Source organism: Oncorhynchus mykiss, chromosome 13 (genome assembly GCF_057628025.1).
Source record: "Oncorhynchus mykiss isolate SJ-2025 chromosome 13, ASM5762802v1, whole genome shotgun sequence".
Taxonomy (NCBI): domain Eukaryota; kingdom Metazoa; phylum Chordata; class Actinopteri; order Salmoniformes; family Salmonidae; genus Oncorhynchus; species Oncorhynchus mykiss.
The window spans coordinates 25256406-25271598 of NC_143034.1; the positions used below are offsets into that span (position 1 = coordinate 25256406).

Here is a 15193-nt window from a genome sequence, read left to right on the forward strand (position 1 = left end):
TGCCCCAGTGATTCAATGTGAATTTTCAATTCATACTGTCATGGAGGAGGACTGCTTCCTGTCTGTGTGGTGCCACCCCCTGGCAGAGGAGAGCGAGCTTGTCTGACAAAACATCAGACCCCTTCAGGAATCTCCATACACAGGAGCATGCAAGCGCACACACACACGCATACGTACACACACACACACACACACACACACACACACACACACACACACACACACACACACACACACACACACACACACTCACTCTCAACACTCCAAGAAAAGCTCAGTTTTGCTTTGCATATTACAGGCATGGCATGAATCCAATTTCCTTCTTCTATGTTATTCTTCCTCTCTCTCTACATTGCCCTCTCTGGCAGTGCAATCTTGCTTGGCCTGAACCATCTGCTCACAGTCTTAGGAGGAGCAGAGAGGCCCCGGGGTGGTGGCACCGTCTCTCAGAGAGAACCATCAGTGGCTCCCCAGTGAGGTCCAGGCCAGTCCTTGGGGCTCTTAAGGCCCAGCCAGGCTAGTGAGGCCAAGCCTGGAGCCTGTACACATGGACCACTGAGGTCAGGTCTAACAACTGATGTAGGCTTTATTCCCTTCTCCCTCCTGAGTTCCATTTTCCTGATTTATATCTCTAAATGTAGTCAGGCAAGACGAAGAGAGACAGCTAGCAAATCACCTTGCAGCGAAGTGACTCAAGTCAGGCTTGTCGGTTTACTTTAAGGAAGCATACGCTTGGCGCAAAGCGGGAGACGGTAACAAGAGACAAGTATGCAAATAAATAATTAAAGCCAGATTCTAATTGGTTTGTAACGTTAGATAACAAAGCGACTGCTGTGAAAATAGCATTTATTATGTAAAAACTCATCCCTCCGTGCGCACTTTCAAGTCAAGTCATCTGTGTGGTTAAGGTTCGAGTCATTCTGTTCCATGTTCTTGTATTTAACAAATTCCAGCGTCAACCTTGGAATTAACGACGCAACCCGGAGGTGGTAATGTAAATCGTTAGTAACGCTGTGACCATCTGGCTGTTGTGGCATTTATATAAAGACAGTGTTGTCTTCCCAATATTACTCTTTGTTTGTCTCCTCCATAGACTCCATATGTGCCCAGGTTATAGCCTACCATACGCTGAATTCCAAATCTATCCCTTGGCCCTTTTTACCCACTAGCCTCTTCTGTAGATCTATGATAGGTTAGGCTGGATAGGTTTAAGCAGAATGGTAATAACTTAAAAAAAAATTGCCTTCTAATAGGTTGGGGGGGGGGGGGGGATTTTTGCCATACAGCTTGGACCTACAGTAATATAGGAATACAGGAATACAGGAATATAATCCTGCAGCACAAGGGAATGTAAATGATTATGTGAAGTATATATATATATATATTTTTACATTGCAAACTTCATAAGCCTTTTTAAATGTTAAATACACTACAAGTTGAACATTTCCTACATGACAGCCTAGGAGGAGTTATAGGGGTTGATTTTTGATTCTGTGATAGATGCCACTTCAGGCTTCACCGAGTCAAAAAAACACAGTTCTCTGGTCCCTGTTGTGATATCAAATCTGACCACTGGGTCTTTAGAATATGGGTGGCCGTCTTGGTCTGTGATTCACCCGTGTGTTATCAAAGACCCCCTTCTCTCTCACTCTTTCCCGCTCTTCACACCACTCAGACCAAAGCTATGGGAACAGAGGGGCTGACTGCAGGATCATGCTTGTTTTTGTTTATGCTGGTTTTGATTGTTTTTTAATGGAATACGTAGGATGGTGTTCTTCTAAGAGAATATAACACAAGTGTGCCAAGTCTCTATTGTCTTCTCAGAGAATAACCTGTGGCAATTCTTAAAGGCGTATTACATACTTATAACACCTGGAATGTCTGTTTTGTTTCCAGGTGATCCTGATTCTGACCAAACTCTACGACTTTCACCTGGGTAGTGTTACAGAGAGCACCTTGTGGAGGTAAGACAGTAGCCTTTCTTCATATCTCCTTCTCTGTCTCTCTCACTTCCTCTCTCCCTCTTTCTTTCCCTCCCTCCTCTGACACGTATTCAGATTCATCATAGGAACAATAGTGCAGTCTCTCTCCACCCTCTATCTCTTTTCTACTCTCTCTCCCCCCTCCATCTTTCTCTCTCCCTACCCCTTTTCTCTTTCTCTCTCCCTCACTGCTTTGTACAAGACTGCTAGATACAAAGCAGCATTGCACTACTGAGCATTGGGCAGGGTGCCCCAGGTGAACAATGACTAGTCTCTGCCCTTCTGACTGCATGTTTAACATGATGTACCACTGATGTACCTCTGTCCCCCTTCCACTTTCCCAGGGAGACTAACACAAAAACAACACAGAGTAACACAAGCGCATTACAAATACACTGACAAAAGGAGAATTATATAAGCCCCCTTTGAGTCAATGGGAAGCTATGAGCATTACCACCATCAATATATTTTTGTACCGGTGTACCGGACAGGTTGTCTTCATTCATTACTTTCGTTACTGTTTTTTCTTGTTCTTTTTGCTGGTGACTGTAGTGGTGACACAGTAAGAGCTTGTGGTCCTTTCAGGCAATTTGGTGTGGCAATTTGGTGTGTCAACACAATGAAAGTTGAATGATTCTTATAAGATTATAGTGATGCAGCTCTCGGTGTGTTTGTGGGACCCAGATAGTTAGACTGTGACGTGTGTAGATCACTCTCCTGTTGAGTGAGTCAGACTGACGACAAGGAAGAGAGGGGGAAGGAGAGAGGGGGAAGGAGAGAGAGGGAAGGAGAGAGAGGGAAGGAGAGAGAGGGACTCAGTGATTTTGTTTAGGATGTGGTGGAGGAGAGAGTGAGAGAGAGAGAGAGAGAGAAGAAACAATGAACAGACTTTCCTAATTTAATGTTCTGTGTTTTGTTATTCCAAGACTTACATTTAATGAAAACTATAAAACCCTTGTTTCTTTTCCATGTGTTTCAGTACAGCATTTATTTTCCATTGTGTAACAAGGGAGGATTCAATCTTCATCTTTTTTTTGTTCATTTCAATTCATATACAGTGCCTTGCGAAAGTATTCGGCCACCTTGAACTTTGCGACCTTTTGCCACATTTCAGGCTTCAAACATAAAGATATAAAACTGTATTTTTTTGTGAAGAATCAACAACAAGTGGGACACAATCATAAAGTGGAACGACATTTATTGGATATTTCAAACATTTTTAACAAATCAAAAACTGAAAAATTGGGCGTGCAAAATTATTCAGCCCCTTTACTTTCAGTGCAGCAAACTCTCTCCAGAAGTTCAGTGAGGATCTCTGAATGATCCAATGTTGACCTAAATGACTAATGATGATAAATACAATCCACCTGTGTGTAATCAAGTCTCCGTATAAATGCACCTGCACTGTGATAGTCTCAGAGGTCCGTTAAAAGCTCAGAGAGCATCATGAAGAACAAGGAACACACCAGGCAGGTCCGAGATACTGCTGTGAAGAAGTTTAAAGCCGGATTTGGATACAAACATTTCCCAAGCTTTAAACATCCCAAGGAGCACTGTGCAGGCGATAATATTGAAATGGAAGGAGTATCAGACCACTGCAAATCTACCAAGACCTGGCCGTCCCTCTAAACTTTCAGCTCATACAAGGAGAAGACTGATCAGAGATGCAGCCAAGAGGCCCATGATCACTCTGGATGAACTGCAGAGATCTACAGCTGAGATGGGAGACTCTGTCCATAGGACAACAATCAGTCGTATATTCCACAAATCTGGCCTTTATGGAAGAGTGGCAAGAAGAAAGCCATTTCTTAAAGATATCCATAAAAAGTGTTGTTTAAAGTTTGCCACAAGCCACCTGGGAGACACACCAAACATGTGGAAGAAGGTGCTCTGGTCAGATGAAACCAAAATTGAACTTTTTGGCAACAATGCAAAACGTTATGTTTGGCGTAAAAGCAACACAGCTGAACACACCATCCCCACTCTCAAACATGGTGGTGGCAGCATCATGGTTTGGGCCTGCTTTTCTTCAGCAGGGACAGGGAAGATGGTTAAAATTGATGGGAAGATGGATGGAGCCAAATACAGGACCATTCTGGAAGAAACCCTAATGGAGTCTGCAAAAGACCTGAGACTGGGACGGTGATTTGTCTTCCAACAAGACAATGATCCAAAACATAAAGCAAAATCTACAATGGAATGGTTCAAAAATAAACATATCCAGGTGTTAGAATGGCCAAGTCAAAGTCCAGACCTGAATCCAATCGAGAATCCGTGGAAAGAACTGAAAACTGCTGTTCACAAATGCTCTCCATCCAACCTCACTGAGCTCGAGCTGTTTTGCAAGGAGGAATGGGAAAAAATTTCAGTCTTTCGATGTGCAAAACTGATAGAGACATACCCCAAGTGACTTACAGCTGTAATCGCAGCAAAAGGTGGTGCTACAAAGTATTAACTTAAGGGGGCTGAATAATTTTGCACGCCCAATTTTTCAGTTTTTGATTTGTTAAAAAAGTTTTAAATATCCAATAAATGTCGTTCCACTTCATGATTGTGTCCCACTTGTTGTTGATTCTTCACAAAAAAATACAGTTTTATATCTTTATGTTTGAAGCCTGAAATGTGGCAAAAGGTCGCAAAGTTCAAGGGGGCCGAATACTTTCGCAAGGCACTGTATGTATTATTGTTAGTTACACATAATACTGCACCATGTTTGACTCCAGTACAGACTCTAGTAATTGGGCTTGTTTAGATTGCCAGCTACAACACTCTATCCAGGGTTGGGTAGGTTACTTTCTAAGTGTAATCCATTACAGTTACTAGATACCTGTCCAAAATTATAATCAGTAACGTAACTTTTGGATTACTCAAACTCAGTAATGTCATGACTCACCTGTGAAGATCTGAAGGATCAGGTTACAGTGGGTCCGCTCTACAGCGCCCTCTCTCTCCCGTGGAGGAGGAGAGGGGTGAAGTTGGCCGTTTTATGACTGTCGTAAATACCTTGTAGAAACTCTCCCTCTGGGCTTTGCAGGAGGAGGGGAAAGAAACCTATTTGTTACAAGGAGATTCCTGCCACCAAAACGGTAGCATCAAAAGGTTGAATAATGAAACACTATTTCTGTAATCCAAACAGTTGGAATAGCCCATGGGTACTGAAAGAACAATTGTCAGATCAGTTGTTGTTTTGGGATCTCATTAAGGATGGTATAACAACATAACTGTATCTCTGAATGTGCATATTTCCCAGTTATCAGATTTACATCTAAATGTTGTGAAACTTATATGATTAAATATGAGAGGATGTGAGAACATGAAATGTGATGTTAGCCTTTTAAATGAGAATTGTTTTTCATATAAAAGTTTGAACCAGTCAGTTACCGCACCCACGTGAGCAGAGACATTATGTTGACATCATAGAACGGCCCTTTTGCCAGAGTGCTTAAAAGGACTGGAAGACGGGAGTCCCCACGTTGAAATGGCTACAACTCTATAGACCAGTTACATGCAACGTGAGCTGAAAGGTACGAATGGTTAGAAACTCTGAAACTCTCTCTCCATATTTACGATGGCCGTATTTTTCACATGTATGTACAATAAGCCCACTGTCTCTCCCACTCTGTCTTTCCCGCTCTTTATTTGCCACCACCTCTTTCCATTGTCTACCAAGCCATCATATCAGGTTAGTCCACTAGGGACTTTTCATTGCATTGTCTAGTGATCAATGTGTAAGCTATCCTGTTTGTGTGTTTATGTAATTCTGTGTGATTATTTAGTTAGGTAATAAATAATTAAGCCAATTTGTGTATAGCTGATTCATAATTTATTCTGGGGTTCATGCAAATATCCAAGAGTTTGCAACATTTAGAATGAGACTGAAGGTAAATACAATTAATTAATTGACTGTGACTTATGTAAGATATATTTATATCTTTAGAGTTTAGTTGGGAGATAGTAACTGGTTAAATAACTTTTTTCTGTGGTGCCCCAGATTACTACTTAATTAATTGTTATACGATTGAACGTGGTATGTAATCATTTTAGAAAATAACATGCAAACATTAATTATAGTCATGACACGACAGTAACGTAATCTGATTATATTCTGTTACTTTTAGATGACCTTCCCCTGTATCACAATCGGCTATGATTTGAGTCCCGTAGGGCGTCGTCTGGGTTTGGCCAGTGTAGGCCGTCATTCTAAATTAGAATTGATTCTTAACTGACTTTCCTAGTTAAATAAAGGTTCAAAAATATATAAAAAATAAGAGGCATTAGAAGATGACAAAAATATATGTTACCAATTGAATGACATCTATTTCAGGATGAATCAATGTTAAATTTTACATAGCGGGCCATATATGGATGTTAAATCTTACTTTATAGGTTGGTTATGTAGGCTTCTTCTAACTCATCACTTTCTACCTGTCACGTCCTGACCATAGAAAGCCTATATTTTCTATGGTAGAGTAGGTCAGGGCGTGGTCAGGGGTTTTAGTCTAGTTTATTATTTATATGTGGGGTTCTAGGTTTAATTTTCTATGGACACTGTTTGGGTAAAATGCTGAGGGGTGGACCTGGAGAAATGTAACCACTCTCAGATGAATAGGCAGAGCTATGGATGCAAGTGCTGAACATCCATGATATTAAAAGCATTGTTTTAACCATGTTATGAGGCTATACGGTGTTTGTTTACATTTACACTGTTTACAAACATTGGGGGTTAAACAAGCTTATATTTTGGGTTCTCATGGAGTGTGACAGTTGAACTAAGCTCATGAGGCATTTATAAGTTATATTCTTCAAGAATCAATGGATAACTGTCACACGATCTGTAGTTGCTACATCCATTTTTGGACTTATACATTATTTGTAAGTCCAAAAATGGATGTAGCAACTACAGATTCCCCCTTTCTATCAAAAGGGTGCAAGTTTGAGCATGTGTCCATTAGGCCTACGGCCTTTTTTTTATCAGCATGAAATAGATGGAGCATTAAAAGCCCCACTTTTATTCCATAGGCTTAGATCCACAATATGCAGCTGTTGCAAGTGTGCATTTTTCGCTGGCTGTCCACTGGTTTCAAAAACAATGATTTATAGGCTGCTTAAACTTCTTGAATTCAACCATTAAACAATGGTTTAATAATCCAACAGGGGCTGGCAATAGACAGGTCAAGGCAGGCAGGGGTCAGTAAATCAGAGGTGGGGCAACGTTACAGTGGCTTGCAAAAGCATTCACCCCTTTGGCAATTTTCCAATTTTGTTGCCTTATGACCTGGAATTAAAATAGATTTTTGGGGGTTTGTATCATTTGATTTAGACAACATGCTTACCACTTTGAAGATGCAAAATATTTTTTATTGTGAAACAAAAAAGAAATAAGACAAAAAGACAGAAAACTTGACCGTTCATAACTATTCACCCAAAGTCAATACTTTGTAGAGGCACCTTTTGCAGCAATTACAACTGCAAGTCTCTTGGGGTATGTCTCTATCCCATCTAGCCACTGGGATTTTTGCCCATTCTTCAAGGCAAAACTGCTCCAGCTCCTTCAAGGTGGATGGGTTCCGCTTGTGTACCGCAATCTTTAAGTCATACCACAGATTCTCAATAGGACTGAGGTCTGGGCTTTGACTAGGCCATTGCAAGACATTTAAATGTTTCCCCTTAAACCACTCAAGTTTTGCTTTAGCAGTATGCTTAGGGTCATTGTCCTGCTGGAAGGTGAACCTCCATCCCAGTCTCAAATCTCTGGAAGACTGAAACAGGTTTCCCTCAATAATTTCCCTGTATTTAGTGCCATGTATCATTCCTTCAATTCTAACCAGTTTCCCAGTCCCTGCCGATGAAAAACATCCCCACAGCATGATGCTGCCACCACCATGCTTCACTGTGGGGATGGTGTTCTCGGGGTGATGAGGTGTTGGGTTTGCGCTAGATATAGCGTTTTCCTTGATGGCCAAAAAGCTACATTTTAGTCTCATCTGACCAGAGTACCTTTTGGCGAACTCCAAACGTGTTTGCTTATTTTCTTCTTTAAGCAATGTTTTTTTCTGTCCACTCTTCCGTAAAGCCCAACTCTGTGGAGTATACGGCTTAAAGTGGTCCTATTGAAAGATACTCCACTCTCCGTTCTGGAGCTTTGCAGCTCCTTCAGGGTTGTCTTTGGTCTCTTTGTTGCCTCTCTGATTAATGCCCTCCTTGCCTGGTCCGTGAGCGGCCGACTCTTGGCAGGTTTGTTGTGGTGCCATTTTCTTTCCATTTTTAATGATGGATTACTGGGGCGGCAGCGTAGCCTAGTGGTTAGAGCGTTGGACTAGTAACCAGAAGGTTGCGAGTTCAAACCCCCGAGCTGACAAGGTACAAATCTGTCGTTCTGCCCCTGAACAGGCAGTTAACCCACTGTTCCCAGGCCGTCATTGAAAATAAGAATTTGTTCTTAACTGACTTGCCTGGTTAAATAAAGGTAAAAAAAAAAAAAAAATGGATTTAATGGTGCTCTGTGGAATGTTCAAAGTTTCTGATATTTTTCAATAACCCAACCATGATCTGTACTTCTCCACAACTTTGTCCCTGACTTGTTTGGAGAGCTCCTTGGTCTTCATGGGGCCGCTTGCTTGGTGGTGCCCCTTGTGTAGTGGCGATGCAGACCCTGGGCCTTTCAGAACAAGTGTATATATACTGAGATCATGTGACACCTTAATTTCACACAGGTGGACTTTATTTAACTATTTATGTGACTTCTGAAGGTAATTGGTTGTACCAGATCTTAGGGGCTTCTTAGCATAGGGGGTGAATACAGTGAGGGGGAAAAAGTATTTGATCCCCTGCTGATTTTGTGCGTTTGCCCATTGACAAAGAAATGATCAGTCTATAATTTTAATGGTAGGTTTATTTTAACAGTAGGTTTATTTTAACAGTGAGAGACAGAATAACAACAACAAAAATCTAGAAAAACGCATGTCAAAAATATTATAAAAATATTTGCATTTTAATGAGGGAAATAAGTATTTGACCCCTCTCAATCAGAAAGATTTCTGTCTCCCAGGTGTCTTTTATACAGGTAACGAGCTGAGATTAGGAGCACACTCTTAAAGGGAGTGCTTCTAATCTCAGTTTGTTACCTGTATAAAAGACAAAGAGCTCTCCAAGCATGTCAGGGACAAGATTGTAGACCTACACAAGGCTGGAATGGGCTACAAGACCATCGCCAAGCAGCTTGGTGAGAATGTGATAACAGTTGATGCGATTATTCACAAATGGAAGAAACACAAAAGAACTGTCAATCTCCCTCGGCCTGGGGCTCCATGCAAGATCTCACCTCGTGGAGTTGCAAGAAAACAATTGGTAACACACTACGCCGTGAAGGATGGAAATTCTGCAGCGCCCGCAAGGCCCCCCTGCTCAAGAAAGCACATATACATACCCGTCTGAAGTTTGCCAATGAACATTTGAATGATTCAGATGACAACTGGGTGAAAGTGTTGTGGCCAGATGAGACCAAAATGGAGCCCTTTGGCATCAACTCAACTCGCTGTGTTTGGAGGAGGAGAAATGCTGCCTATGACCCCAAGAAAACCATCCCCACAGTCAAACATGGAGGAGGAACATTATTCTTTGGGGGTGTTTTTCTGCTAAGGGGACAGGACAACTTCACCGCATCAAAGGGACGATGGACGGGGCCATGTACTGTCAAATCTTGGGTGAGAACCTCCTTCCCTCAGCCAAGGCATTGAAAATGGGTCGTGGATGGGTATTCCAGCATGACAAAACACAATGCCAAGGCAACAAAGGAGTGGCTCAAAAAGAAGTACATTAAGGTCCTGGAGTGGCCTAGCCAGTCTCCAGACCTTAATCCCATAGAAAATCTGTGGAGGGAGCTGAAGGTTCGAGTTGCCAAACGTCAGCCTCGAAACCTTAATGACTTGGAGAAGATCTGCATAGAGGAGTGGGACAAAATCCCTCCTGAGATGTATGCAAACCTGGTGGCCAACTACAAGAAATGTCTGACCTTTGTGATTGCCAACAAGGGTTTTGCCACCAAGTACTAAGTCATGTTTTGCAGAGGGGTCAAATACTTATTTCCCTCGTTAAAATGCAAATCAATTTATAACATTTTTGACATGCGCTTTTCTGGATTTTGTTGTTGTTATTCTGTCTCTCACTGTTCAAATAAACTTACCATTAAAATGATAGACTGATCATTTCTTTGTCAGAGGGCAAACGTACAAAATCTGCAGGGGATCAAATACTTTTTTCCCTCACTGTAAATATGCACGCACCATTCTTTTGACTATTTTGTGTATGTCTGTTACTTGTAATAAAAAAATATATTTCAATGAAATGACAAAATTTGAAAAACGCCAAGGGGGATGAATACTTTTGCAAGGCACTGTACAGGACGGCAGGTTCACGGTCAATAATAGGCAGCTAGGCAGAGGTCAATAATCCAGAGCTGGGGCAAAGGTACAGGTCAGCAGGCAGGCTTAGGGTCAGGGCAGGCAGAGTGTTAAGGCAGGCAGGCTTAGGGTCAGGGCAGGCAGAGTGGTCAGGCAGGCAGGCTTAGGGTCAGGGCAGGCAGAGTGGTCAGGCTGGCAGGCTTAGGGTCAGGGCAGGCAGAGTGGTAATGCAGGCAGGCTTAGGGTCAGGGCAGGCAGAGTGGTCAGGCAGGCAGGCTTAGGGTCAGGGCAGGCAGAGTGTTAAGGCAGGCAGGCTTAGGGTCAGGGCAGGCAGAGTGGTAATGCAGGCAGGCTTAGGGTCAGGGCAGGCAGAGTGGTCAGGCAGGCAGGCTTAGGGTCAGGGCAGGCAGAGTGTTAAGGCAGGCAGGCTTAGGGTCAGGGCAGGCAGAGTGGTCAGGCAGGCAGGCTTAGGGTCAGGGCAGGCAGAGTGTTAAGGCAGGCAGGCTTAGGGTCAGAGGCAGGCAGAGTGGTAAGGCAGGTAGGCTTAGGGTTAGTGCAGGCGGAGTGGTAAGGCAGGCAGGCTTATTGTCAGGGCAGGCAGAGTGGTAAGGCAGGCAGGCTTAGGGTCAGGCATAGTGGTCAGGCAGGCGGGCTCAGAGTCAGGACAGGCAAGGGTACCAACCAGGAGGGCGAGAAAAATAGAGACTGGGAAAAGCAGGGGCTGAGACAAATCCGCTGGTTGACTTGACAAACAAGATGAACTGGCAAAAGACAAGAAGAGAACACAGGTATAAATGCACAGGGGATATTGGGGAAGATGAGCGACACCTGGAGAGGGGTGGAGACAATCACAAAGACAGGTGAAACAGATCAGGGTGTGACAGTTATTGGGTTCAAGTACACATTTAGATTTGTGAACAGCCATCCACAACAACCACAATCCATAAGCCACAAATAGCTACATGAGAGAGCAGCAGTGTGATTTGGCAGGTACAGTTGCCTAGTGGTTAGAGCGTTGGGCCAGTAACCGGAATGTTGCTGGATCGAATCACCAAGCTGACAAGATAAAAAATCCATTGTTCTGAGCATGGCAGTTAACCCACTGTTCCCTGGGTGCCGAAGACGTGGATGTCGATTATGGCGTCCCCCCGCACCTCTCTGATTCAGAGGAGTTGGGTTAAATGTGGAAGACACATTTCAGTTGAATACAATCAGTTGGACAGCTGACTAGGTATCCCCCTTTCCCAATGCGCCATGTAGATATCACCACTGCAGTCATCCTTACCTCCAAACATTTATTCAAGTTGGATAATCTTTGGGTGACGACAGCAGTCGCACCATTGGAAGACATAACATGGACTTTAGCATACAAAAGCCTATTCCTGCTCATTTCCCGCGATCCATCAAGCACATTTGGTGTGTCATCATAGTGTTCTCTGACTTGTGGTCAGACACTCTCGGGTGGAGCAAACTGAAACTTGTGCCTTTTTTCAATGCGGATTTCCTCTGATGTGGAGTATGAAGATTCGGACCAATATGCAGCGTGGTACATGTCCATGTTGAAATGTATTAACACTGAACACAAAAAACGAAACAGTTCTGTCTGGTGAAGCCACAGAGACAGAAAACAATCACCTACCACTAAAATGGGGAAAACAGGCTGCCTAAGTATGATTCTCAATCAGAGACAATGAACAACACCTGCCTCTGATTGAGAATCATACCAGGCCAAACACATAAATACTACATAGAAAAAAGAACATAGACTACTCACCCCAACTCACGCCCTGACCAAACTAACACAAAGACATAAAGGAACTAAGGTCAGAACGTGACAGGATTGGAATGTTATTGAGAAAACAGAGAAGTGTCAAAGAGTTTGTTTCGCAAACATCCTTTCTGAATTTAAAAGTAATCCTCAAAGTAATCATCTAGTTTTTCAAAAGTATCTGTAATCCGATTACAATTTTTTTCTGATAATTTAACGGATTATAGTTACAGTTTCTTACATGTATCTGTTACTCCACAACCCTGACTTTATCTGTATGTAGCTATGGGATTTTAAGGTTAATACCTCTCTTCAGAACACAAAACACATCCACCCTTCTTTTATGAGGAGGTTTTCAGAGAGAAATTCAGACGAAAATAAGACGGACAATGACAACTGGTTTGTATGGTTTTTCCTTGTGCAGTTGTCCCTCCATCTGATAATGTAAGCATGCTCCTCTTCCCTCTCCATCCCCTTATTAGACGCTTGATTGAATGATTTGCTGTAAGGTGAAGTCAGATGATGACAACTGACAGGAGTTAGTGTTAATAAAAGTGACATTATACAATATTATAATGATCTGAAATGGGATTGCACTGTACAAGTGGATCTCGAATGCAATGGATATCGAGTCTGGTAATTATTTAATGTTGTGTGAAGTGGTATTGTTAGGTTAGAAGGTTAGATTAATTGTGAAATTAAGTGTACTGTATAATACAACATACAGTATTTTAAGGGCATGTATGGGCATTTGTTTTAGTGAGTCTCTGTCACACATTTCTATGAATACTTTCCCAGCTGAAATGTATCACAGTTCAAAGCTCTCCTGCTGTGAATTAGAGTGTGTCAATTCACTCCTTAAATGACCCGAGAAAGAAAGAAAACCTTTAAAATGTCTGGGTAGGCTGCTATCAGATAAGCTGCTGTGTCTACTGAGAAAAAGGTGGCTACTGTACGAGGAACTCAGAAGGCATCAGTGCCATGGTGAAGGGTATATACTCTGAACAAAGCTCTGGCTGACTAGGCGTGCAGGTCTTCTGAATGTAACATCTAGTGATTTGGAGTGGAGAGGATTCCCCTGCAGTCAAACAGCGGAATAGGGACAGAGAGAGAGAGACGAGAGTGAGAAGAGTGAGAGACGAGCAAGACAGAAGATACAGAGAGAAAGACAAGAAAGAGAAAGACAGAAAGAGAAAGGTTAATCTGGGCCATCCCTTCCATCTCTCCCTTCCCATTTAAACCCCCCCCCCCCATCCCCCCCATCCCATCCCCCACTCCCAAATGTGCCACTGTGGGGTCAGGCAGGGGTGAGGAGTGACAACCTTTCAAATTACATAATTTTGCTAAACTCACTCACTCAGAGGCTGGCTGATATTTCACAGGTCAGTGCCTATAATAAGGCCTGTGTCGCAGAGAGAAGGGGACCTACCTGATGTCTCTGATCTATTACAATTGGACTTGGACGTTACCTGAAAACCCCAGAGGCGCTATATAACTTTTTATTGGAATCCAATACTTCCTCAAGTAGGAACTCTCAGAAAAGGCCTATGACTGAGATCTGATTATGATATTAATTTCAACATCTGACGTTATAGGTTTTCAGATCGATTCTCATATATTGTAGAATATCTATGTTTATCATATTGTGTTATCCTCAAGTCAAGGCCCACACAGTATATTTCATATCAAAACTGCTCAATCTAGATTATTCATGAGCAGATGTCATCCTGGACTCGGCTCAAAACATAGGATTTGCCAACATCGTCCTTTGCGTCAACAGATAGGCTTTAGTCCGTGGCATTGTAACGATTTGAAAGAATCCCTTGATAAACAATATCTACATCTTCCGTTTTACAGTGAAACTGCTATGAAAAACACTCACAGGTTTGCTCTCCATATAGGATTTCTAGTCATTTCAATGGGCACATCCTTCTCCCCTCCCATTTCCTGGTGTCTGTTACATTAATCACTCATTCTATTATAGAAGAGGTTATTTATGTAGTAGCTCCTTTCTCTCAATATTTAAATTCAAACCTTTTAATGACATACTCTTGGGTTTCCCACCCATATCCTGAAGCACACTCTAATTTACATTCTGTCTTAAGAGTAAATGGTTGGATTTCGTCACCAGCTCTAACCGCCAGCAGGCTTATATTACACGTTTTCAATACAAATGCAACTCAAGAGCAGCTCCCTTTTAAATACACAGCTTTCGGTTTTGCTTGTGGTTATCAAGTTAAAATCTCATCAAGCCGCCACATGTGACACTGATTAAGGCTAAATGATTAATCCTCTTGAGCGTGAATGCTTAGTTGATTGATGTTTTTCGTGCGGCACAGAACTTGTAATTCGATCTCCACGACCCTCTACCTCGTTGTTGTGATACTAGGTTTGTTTTGGGGTTTCTAACTCACTGGACTTTATCATTCCATGTACAGGCCAGTGTGTACTAGTACAGATTGTACACTGACCCGTGCATGCAGACAGTACTGTACATGTTGCCTCAGACATGATAATGCAATGTTTTGTAATCTATCTGGCCTACAAGTCATGCAGTGTGTGGCCTTAGAAGTCTTGAGTAAACCACTGGGTTTCTGACACAAATACTACAAGAAAGACTACTTTCTGATTGGTTGCCTGTGGTTGCTTGCAGTTGATGTGGGCCTACGTGTGTGTGTTGTTTGCCTACCAATTGCCCCTACCACATGATAGTGAAACCACAGAGCTGTCATGGATGCCATTTAGATTATGGATGGACTTTTGCGAACTCTGTGACAGAGTTCTGAGAATATTCCGGGGACTGAGAGAAGGTGACTGTCACGAACGTCGTAGTGAGGAGACCAAAGCGGAGCGTGATGTGAATCCATACTTTTAATGTAAGATGAAAATAACACGAGGTACACTAAACAAACAAAACAGAATATCAAAACAAACATGACCACTATAAACACTGAGTGTAAACATGCAACATCACACAGACAATAACCCACTAAATACCCAAAGAAGATGGCTGCCTAAATATGGTTCCCAATCAGAGACAATGA

At 42.4% G+C, this 15193-nt stretch overlaps 1 protein-coding gene across 1 annotated transcript in view; it reads left to right on the forward strand.

Moving 5' to 3' along the window:
• Positions 1–15193, forward strand: part of LOC110485785 (VPS10 domain-containing receptor SorCS3) — a 216313-nt gene that overhangs the window by 100424 nt on the left and 100696 nt on the right. The window contains exon 2 of the mRNA XM_021556952.3: positions 1897–1964. Coding sequence (XP_021412627.3) covers positions 1897–1964 — 68 coding nt within the window. The remainder of the gene's footprint in view (positions 1–1896; positions 1965–15193) is intronic.